Below are 10,163 nucleotides of genomic sequence, written 5' to 3' on the forward strand. Positions count from 1 at the left end.
ATCATACCGCGGGGCGTCGCTTTTGTGATTCTGTGTTATTTTGAATTCACCCGGGCTTCCAAGTGGGGGCTTGTATCATCTATCAGTACTGCCAATGTCCAACACTAGTCAGCACTCCTATTCTCATCTGTACTCCCATCCATTGTTGATAATTTAGCCATTTCTCCCCGTTCTTGACTCCCCTCCCTACCCCCCCTCCATTACCCTATCCTCTCGCCTGCCCGGCCGTGCTACGCTTAGTAAATCTTCCCTGGAATTTTTCACTGATTTCATCCATTGAAATAAGCTCTATGTCCTATTCTTATACCAAATAATATATACAAGAAAGAAATAAGGTAAGTGAGAGTGCCATACACCTGGAATTGGCTAATTATCACCTGACAACACCTCACGTGCACTCGTTCGCTAATTTTCGCTGTTTTTTTCCCCTTGAAATATGCCGTATAATCTATTTTCGTAATAAATATACATGTAAGGAGGGAAGGGAGAAGCCTAAGTGATATTTACATTCACCTGGAACTACCTAATTTATAATGTATTGTCTAGATTTCCTGCCAATCATATCAGTGCTAGACAAAGCTGTTTCAAGATATAACATTGGTAGCTCTGAATATATATATCTCCTAAGTAGGCCTCTAATCTATTTTCGTAATAAATATACATGTAAGGAGGGAAGGGAGAAGCCTAAGTGATATTTACATTCACCTGAAACTACCAAATTTATAATGTATTGTCTAGATTTCCTGCCAATCATATCAGTGCTAGACTTAGCTGTTTCAAGAAGTAAAATTGGTAACTCTGAATAACCCCTAGTAGGCCTCCACGCTGGCTGGTCCTCCGTTATCAGTTCACTCTCATCTTCCGAAGTGAGAGTACGTATGTTTCTTCTTGCTGACTTCAAGGCCTTTTTTCACCCCCATGCAAATGGCCCTGTGACCTTTACCCCCTACTAAACCTCGTGTGGAAAGAGGTAAAGGGCTGACAATTGATAAAAGAGTGACTACGATCTTTCTATTGAGTAAAACAGTGCAAGTGGAATTGTAAATAATGTGTAAATAATGTGTAAACAGCAAGTGAAAGTAATGAATGTAAATATACGTGAACAATGGAAAATAGTTTGTAAGTTATTTCAAGTGACAGTGCACAACACAGTGTAAATAAAATAGAAATGTAAATAACGTAAATAAAATAGAGAACGTAAATAGAAATGTAAATGAGTAGTATTATAAGAATGCGAATATATACCCTAGGAGTAATGAATGTGAAAGTTTCACTCTAGCATGTCTGAATGCTATGAGTTATGAGAGTGAAGATGAAAGTAACATTCACTCTCAATGACAGTATACAGGACGAGAAAGTGAATGCTACGTATTTTACTGAAAGAAATTGAATCCCTACGGTGACAATAAACTAATACAACTGAAGGAAACTTATGGATAAAGACTGTAGATATATATAAGTGTTATATAGTAATAGAAATATAAAGTGTGAGGGGTTTTATGAATAATAAATGACAGACTACCAAGAGCGAACTAGTGCCAGTGCGACGATCAGACTCGCTCGTAATTTCCATTGCTTTCACAGTGTTTTTTTTTTTTAGTATGGATCCCAAACTACTTGAAAATTGTAGAATAGTGTTTATAGTGTTTGTATCTGGCTGTGGTAATCATATTACGGGTTGTCGGGAAGTGTAAAGTGGAGACTTCGTTACCCTACTTCAGAGGTCTCCACAAGTCCTACGGTAACCGACGAAGGCTCAACAATCATTCCAGGAGAAAGTTGAAGGTATGTCCCATAAGCATATGTAATTTTATTATTCTAGGACTAATAACTGATTTTTGGCAAATATTTTTTGAGAGTCTGTCGGAGCCCAAATAACCCCGCGGCACACGCAAGTCATTGGTAAACAAGCCCGCGGTGTAGGGGCTAATAAACTATCTCCCCTACAAGAAAGAAGGAATGTTGCCTCCCTTGCATTGTTTTACAGATATTTTTATAGCAAATCCTTAGACGAAGTTGCATCCATTGTGCCACCTCTCCATGCCTTCCCTCGTGCTACACGGGCATCTGATAGCGCTCATGACTGGAATGTCACTCAGCCATATTGCAGAACCTCTGCCTATCAGAATTCTTTCATTTCCCGAACTGCATCTCTCTTGATCTCGCATCCCCAGAGTTTTTTGCCCTCCAAACTTCAACCTACAGCTATTCAAGTCTAAATGTTACAGACATTTTATGAACAGAGGACACCAGTAATTTGGTGTATGGGTTAGTTTTTTTATTCATATGTTTTTGTTTCCTCTGTTCTCTTATTTAAAAAAAAAAAAAAAAAAATCCATGGTCCATGGCCTGGGTAAGGTCAGTGATGTTACTGGCAGGATCAAGACTTGATTCGTCCATCCTTGCTGCAGAGTTTAGCAGAAGAAGGATGGGCTGGTTCGCTGTCTAGCATCAGCACTGCCTTCATATTGTCACGACTGATGCTACAACTTTTTGGTGGTGCTGCTGCACGGAAGGGTCATAGCTGTGGTGGAACCAGCCATGAATGATATCTTGGTTAAACCAGGTCAACATGTTACCATGGCACTGCACAGGAAGCTTGGTCATGATGTCCTTCAGTGACCTGGGTCACTTGCTCTTACGTACCATGACTGACAACAGGCGATGAGAGCCATCAGCGCTGGCACAGGCCAAAATGGAGAGACGCTCCTTTGTTGATTTATGCAATCGAGTCCTGCCATGATGATGATGATGATGATGATCTTGATTAATTACTATTATTTATATTATTAATGTTATGAGAGTGAATTTAAGATGATACTCACTCTCATCTTAAATGTCGGGACCAACTTACCTAGCCCCGGGCTCCTGTGCTCTTCTATGGGGTGACTTAGAATTGGATGATGGATGGATGGATGGGTGGGTGGGTGGATGGATTATTATTATTATTATTATTATTATTATTGCCCGCCTAGTGCGGCGATAATGTAACCGCCTGAGTCTGTGTGTGTGTCTGTGTGTGCATCTGCATGTTACCGAAATATCTCAAAATCAAGAGGGCAAATTATAATCAAACATTATTATTATTATTATTATTATTATTATCATCATCGATATTTTCTTTTCCCTCTTCTTGCAGGTAGGGTCTGGGTTGATAGGACAGTCCATGCCGGATAAGGAGATAACAGTGTGGTGGGCGAGGGTGTGGTTGGTGGTGTGGTGGATTGCGGTAGACATCTTAGCGGCCGGATATACAAGCAACCTCGTAGTCATTCTGACAGTGCCCGTCTACCCTACCAAACTTGAGACCGTGAAAGATGTGGCGGAATCCCATCTTACGTGAGTTGATTTGTAAGCTTCTGTCTGTCTGTCAGTCTGTCTCCCTTACGTAAGACATTTTACAAGCTCTATATACTCGCATATGTCTAAGCTTCATACAACGCTAATCACGAAGAAGTGTTATGTATGAAAAGGATGCATTGCCAGAGTTCCGTAAACTTCCACCACTGAGCTACGTGAAATAAAGTGGAAAAGAATGAAAATATTGGGCAGAATTGAACACGCACAGTTTACTAAATATTGGCTGGAGGATTTTATGGAGGGTAGTCCGGAAATAGCGCTGCACAAGTAACTCATCTGATTATTGTGTTGCGGGGATGGCTCAGTCTGCTGGCGTGGGCGTGACAGTGGGGGTTGGAAATAAATAATGGAGGATGGATATAGCGATGACTGAGCCGCCCCCACAGCACACGAGAAATGGCCCGGCGAGGTGTAAGAGGAGCGCTACATATGGACTACCCTGTATTTTGCGTATTATATCTTAACACTGACTTATATGATTATTTATAAAGCTTCAATGTCGACATAGTTTACAGCAATAACATACAAGATGATATTAATGGGTAAAAGGCAGAATAAATCGGTAGGGATTGGGTGTTACGAGGTCCGTCAGGTATGGAATGAAAATGAAAAAGTAGTATGATGATGGTCGTGATGATGGTGGTGATGATGGTGATGATGGCGATGGTGGTAGCGATGATGGTGGTGATGATGGTGATGATGCCCATGGTGGTGGCGATGATGGTGGTGATGATGATGGTGGTGGTGGTGGTGATGATGGTGGTGGTGGTGGTGATGATGGTGGTGATGATGGTGGTGGTGGTGGTGATGATGGTGGTGGTGGTGGTGATGATGGTGATGGTGGTGGTGGTGGTGCTGGTGATGATGGTGATGATGGTGGTGGTGATGATGGTGGTGGTGATGATGGTGATGATGGTGGTGGTGATGATGGTGGTGGTGATGGTGTTGATGGTGGTGGTGATAGTAGTGATGACGGTGGTGATGATGGTAGTGGCGATGGTGGTGATGATAGTGATGATAGTGGTGGTGATGGTGGTGATGATGGTGATGGTGGTGGTGATGATGGTGGTGATGATGGTGGTGGTGGTGGTGATGATGGTGATGGTGGTGGTGATGATGGTGGTGATGATGGTGATGATGGCCATGGTGGTGGCGATGATGGTTGTGATGATGATGGTGGTGGTGGTGGTGGTGATGATGGTGGTGGTGGTGGTGATGATGGTGGTGATGATGGTGGTGGTGGTGGTGATGATGGTGGTGGTGGTGGTGATGATGGTGGTGGTGGTGGTGATGATGGTGATGGTGGTGGTGGTGGTGCTGGTGATGATGGTGATGATGGTGGTGGTGATGATGGTGATGATGGTGGTGGTGATGATGGTGGTGGTGATGGTGGTGATGGTGTTGATGGTGGTGGTGATGGTAGTGATGACGGTGGTGATGATGGTGATGATGGTAGTGGCGATGGTGGTGATGATAGTGATGATAGTGGTGGTGATGGTGGTGATGATGGTGATGGTGGTGGTGATGATGGTGGTGATGATGGTGGTGGTGATGATGGTGATGGTGGTGGTGATGATGGTGATGATGGTGGTGGTGGTGGTGATGGTGATGATGATGATGGTGGTGGTGATGATGGTGATGATGGTGGTGGTGATGATGGTGGTGGTGATGATGGTGGTGATGATGGTGGTGATGGTGTTGATGGTGGTGGTGATGGTGATGATGGTAGTGGCGATGGTGGTGATGATAGTGGTGGTGGTGGTGATGATGGTGATGGTGGTGATGATGATGATGGTGGTGATGATGGTGATGGTGGTGATGGTGATGGTGGTGATGATAGTGGTGGTGTTAGTGGTGATGATGGTGGTGGTGATGATGGTGATGATGGTGGTGGTGACGGTGGTGATGTTGATGATGGTGGTGGTGATGATGGTGATGATGGTGGTAATGATTGTGATGATGGTGGTGATGATGGTGGTGATGGTGGTGATGGTGGTGACGATGTGATGATGGTGGTGATGGTGGTGATGGTGGTAGTGATGGTGGTGACGATGGTGATGATGGTGGTGGTGATGGTGGTGGTGATGGTGGTGATGATGGCGATAAAGGTGGTGGTGATGGTGGTGATGATGGTGATGATGGTGGTGATGGTGATGGTGGTGATGATGGTGGTGGTGGTGATGGTGGTGATGATGGTGGTGGTAATGGTGGTTATGATGGTGATGATTGTGATGGTGATGGTGGTGATGATGTGATGATGGAGGTGGTAATGGTGATAATGATGGTGGTGATGATGGTGATGATGGTGGCATTGGTGATGGTGTTGTTGGTGGTGGTGATTGTTGCGGTGATGGTAATGATGGTGGTGAGGATGGTGACGATGATGGTGATGATAATGGTGGTGATGATGGTGATGTTAGTGGTGGTGATGGTGGTGATGGTGGTGGTGATGGTGGTGATGATTGTAGTGGTGAGGGTGGTGATGAGGGTGCTAATGATGGTGATGGTGATGGTGATGATGGTGATGGTGATGATGGTGATGGTGGTGGTGATGGCGGTGATGATGATGGTGATGATGGTGGTGGTGACGGTGGTGATGGTGATGATGGTGGTGGTGATGATGGTGATGATGATAGTGATGATGGTGGTAATGATTGTGATGATGGTGGTGATGGTGGTAGTGATGGTGGTGACGATGTGATGATGGTGGTGATGGTGGTAGTGATGGTGGTGACAATGGTGATGATGGTGGTGGTGATGGTGGTAATGATGGTCATGATGGTGGTAATGATTGTGATGATGGTGGTGGTGATGGTGGTGATGATGGTGATGAAGGTTGTGGTGATGGTGGTGATGATGGTGATGATGGTGGTGATGGTGATGGTGGTGATGATGGTGGTGGTGGTGATGGTGGTGATGATGGTGGTGGTAATGGTGGTTATGATGGTGATGATTGTGATGGTGATGGTGGTGATGATGTGATGATGGAGGTGGTAATGGTGATGATGATGGTGGTGATGGTGATGATGGTGGCATTGGTGATGGTGTTGTTGGTAGTGGTGATTGTTGTGGTGATGGTAATGATGGTGGTGTGGATGGTGGCGATGATGGTGATGATAATGGTGGTGATGATGGTGATGTTGGTGGTGGTGATGGTGGTGATGATGGTGATGGTGGTGGTGATGATGATAGTGATGACTGTAGTGGTGATTGTGGTGATGAGGGTGCTAATGACGGTGGTGGTGATGGTGATGATGGTGATGGTGGTGGTGATGGCGGTGATGATGATGATTGTAGTGGTGATGGTGGTGATGAGGGTGCTGCTGATGGTGGTTGTGATGGTGATGATGGTGATGATGGTGAAGGTGATGGTGGTGATGGTGATGATGATGATAAACACTGAGCGAGCAAGCGGAACAATAGAGAACATTGTGTTTAGAAGACTGGAGGTCATAGGCAGTATGAAATACAGACAGATTAAGACAGTTCCAGAGTTGACCTTTACATACAGTACATAAGGACTGGAAGTAAAGGCTAGCTTTGGCATTAGAGAACTGGAGTGAAAAGGGATGAGAGTTTGCTACTAGACGGGTGCTACATGTCCACCCAAATGAAGGTGGAGGGGGGTGCAAAAGACAGTTATGAAGCTCAGTGACTATTAAGGTAGCAATAGAAAGGTAAAAATACGCAAAAGTGCAGTGGAAAGACAGAGGTTGAAGGGAGCCAATAAGAGGAAACGAGTTAATGAGACGAAATTCCTTTGACTTCATTTGTTGAGAAGAGCTGTATGTGGAAAGCCTCCCCATACACAAGAGCTGTTCTTGAGAAAGAGACGAATAAAACCCCTGTATAAAAGTAACAACTGTACAAGGGTAAAGGAGAACATACCTATTCTCTTAGAAGTAGATTCTACATGAGAGGTAATATAATCTTTCGAAGCTAAATCCCGAGAATGAAGCCCCATGTATGTTCAAAGATGATGAGAGATTTAGATGAATATAATTAAAAAGTAAGACATACTCCCGTGGATGATTTTGACGGGTTGGAAGTTGCAAGAACTGGGTTTTTGATGCATTAAAAACAAGATTACTTTTACCCCAATCAGAGATATAAGCCAAGTCAGACATTAGGTGTGCCATAGCCTTGTCCCGTGTTTGTAGAAGTAACTGCTAAGATGGACGCTGCGGGATGCAGATAGAAAGGTGAAGGATGGAGTCATCTGTGTATGAGTAGATAGAGATAGATGTACAGCTTAGAAAGTCATTGATGAATAGGAGGAGAGTTGGTGATAAGACTGAGTCCTGAGGAACACCACCATTAAATGCTACAAGAGAAGATCGGTAGCCGTCTACAACAACAGCTACAGAACGACCAGAGAGGAAGGTAGAGATGAAGGCACACACAGAAGGGTGGCAATCGTAAGAGGGCGGTTCGGAAACTAAAGATGTATGCCAAACTCGATCGAAATCTTTTGGGATGTCAAGTGCAATAGCAAAGCTTTCGCCAAAGTCCCGAAAGGAGATAATGAGGAGTCTGAATGGAAGGTGAGAAGATCGCCAGCAGAACGTCCTTGACTGAACCCATACTGTTGATCAGAAAGAAGGTTGTGATAGGCAGGGTGCTTTAAGCTTTTTGTTAAAAATAGCTTCAATACAGGATGTTAAAGCAGTTGGGCGATAGTTAGAGGATTGGGAATGGTCACCCATTTTAAGGTCAATCTGAACGAAAGGAGACTTCCAGCAAGAAGGAAAGGTGCGAGTTGACAGAGAAAGGGGAAAGAAATTAGTTAGGAAGGGTGTAAGCAGAGATGCACAGTTCTTGAGGACAACAGGAGGTACCCCATCACGCTTATGCTCCTTGTTAGTACTGTGTCAAGTGAGGACAGAAAGTATATCAACTGGAGAAATTTCAATACCAGTCATGAGGAAGTCATAATTTGAAGAGATGGAGAAGCAGTACCAGAATCATCTAGCGTGGAACTGGATGAGAGTGTTTGAGCACGGAATTCTGCTCTTCATTAGAAGAAACAGCTACAGAGTCACCAGAGAAGAAAAGAGGAGGGAAGAAAGATGAATAACAGTTGTTAGAAAGGTATTTGGTGAGGTGGCTGAAGGAGTGAGAAGAATCTGCTTCAGAGAGTTCTGAGCATTTTGTAAGAGAGAAATTCTTCTTATCAGGGTGGAGAACAGACTTAGCACAATCCCAGACGGAGATATAATACAGGCGAGATTCAGGGCGCGTTAGCTCCGGTACAAGTTGTAGGGCCTTCTCCTTGTTGTGGACAGCATTAGAACAAGTGTGATTAAACTTTTTTTTTATTTTCAGTAGTCAAAAGATAAAAGAAAGGAATGTCTGCTTCCATGCCCGAGAGAAAAACTTCCATAATGTGCAAGGAAAACTCAGATGGCTCCCGGCCATGGAAGCAATAATCATTCCAGGGAAAATCATAGACGTACCACCTGAGGGGCTCCCAATCAACAGTTCCAAAGTGCCAATGCTGCCTCTTCTTGGGACGGTCCACAGGCCTTACTGGAACGATAGGACAGATTAAGGTGATAGGTTGTAATCAGAGAAGCCCAACGGAGAGGAAAGACTGACAGAGTATTCAGAAGGATTTGTTGTAAGGAAAGGCGGTCAGGGATACAGGTAGGGTGCTGTGCGAGTACAAGCTGTTCTGTCATTAGGGACAGAAGAGTTACCGGTTTGTTCACCACGGTGATCAGCTGATTTGTACGAGCCAAAGGTGGTGGTGAACAGTGAAATTAACTAGAATGGAGATTTCAGCGAAGGAAGAAATTGACAATGTGTTTCCATCGTAAAGTTAGATAGTCAAAGAATTTTTTACAGTCAGTAGAATTAATGGATATGTACACAACATAGTCTGAGAATGAGAGACTAGCAGAAACCAGAGCATAGAGAATCCAGAGCATTGAAGTTCAGGAAAACGAGAGAAATTTGCCACATGACTGTCTGCTTATGTCATTTTAATGGAAAGCAAACGGCTTCAAAAAATAAAAATATCAAGGCAAAAGGTGAAACCACAGGGAACTTAGTGAATCTGAATAAAATTTGTGTTTCATATCCTCCAGTTTTATTTTATCTCAAGAGCTACTCGACTCCATCATGTTCCATACCTTACTGTGGACACCTGTTACCTATACTTATGTCACCTTAACCTGGCCCAGATTTTTATCCTTTTGGAACATGTTTCACGTAGCTCAATGGCAGATAAAGAAAATGCCACGGCTCTACATTGCACTTCTTCGTGACTAGTATCAGTTTCGAAGGTTAAAATATTGCTACAACTCAGCATTCAAGATGACAAGATGACAATTTTACGCCAAGTTAGGATGCAAAGAGTCGGTTCCTTTTTTTTGTTCGTATTACGGAGTGAGGAACACAATCTAGAGTGGTAATGGTGATGTTGATGATGGCAATGACATTGATGATTCATGATGATTCTCTCTCTCTCTCTCTCTCTCTCTAGGCCAGTGATGTACGACTATGGAAGCACAGTACCAGACGCCTTAAGGAGCTCAGAGAACCCCATTCTAGCCGAACTGGGGAGGAGGCTATACATCGACACCAACATGACCCGCCACGATCCGTATGGGGGCCCGCTGGAGCTGGTGATGAAGAGGACGCATACTCTGATTGTCCCTATTGATTATCTGATTTATAATCAGCATCGCAAGAATTTGACTCGGGATACTTATATTATGAGAGAGAAGGTGAGTGGTGTAAACAGACAGCCAAACATACTGACAGGGATGGATAGATGGACAGATTTTACACACACACAC

At 43.9% G+C, this 10,163-nt stretch overlaps 1 protein-coding gene across 1 annotated transcript in view; it reads left to right on the plus strand.

Moving 5' to 3' along the window:
- The first annotated feature begins 3,140 nt into the window (after window positions 1-3,140).
- LOC145398027 (uncharacterized) overlaps window positions 3,141-10,163 on the plus strand; it is a 9,713-nt gene continuing 2,690 nt past the window's right edge. Inside the window, exons 1-2 of the mRNA XM_080270991.1 lie at window positions 3,141-3,339; window positions 9,848-10,091. Coding sequence (XP_080127117.1) covers window positions 3,167-3,339; window positions 9,848-10,091 — 417 coding nt within the window. The 5' untranslated portion in view covers window positions 3,141-3,166. The remainder of the gene's footprint in view (window positions 3,340-9,847; window positions 10,092-10,163) is intronic.

The sequence above is a fragment of the Coenobita brevimanus genome, chromosome 44 (genome assembly GCF_032717465.1).
Source record: "Coenobita brevimanus isolate Jiangsu-jjx chromosome 44, ASM3271746v2, whole genome shotgun sequence".
NCBI classification, from domain to species: domain Eukaryota; kingdom Metazoa; phylum Arthropoda; class Malacostraca; order Decapoda; family Coenobitidae; genus Coenobita; species Coenobita brevimanus.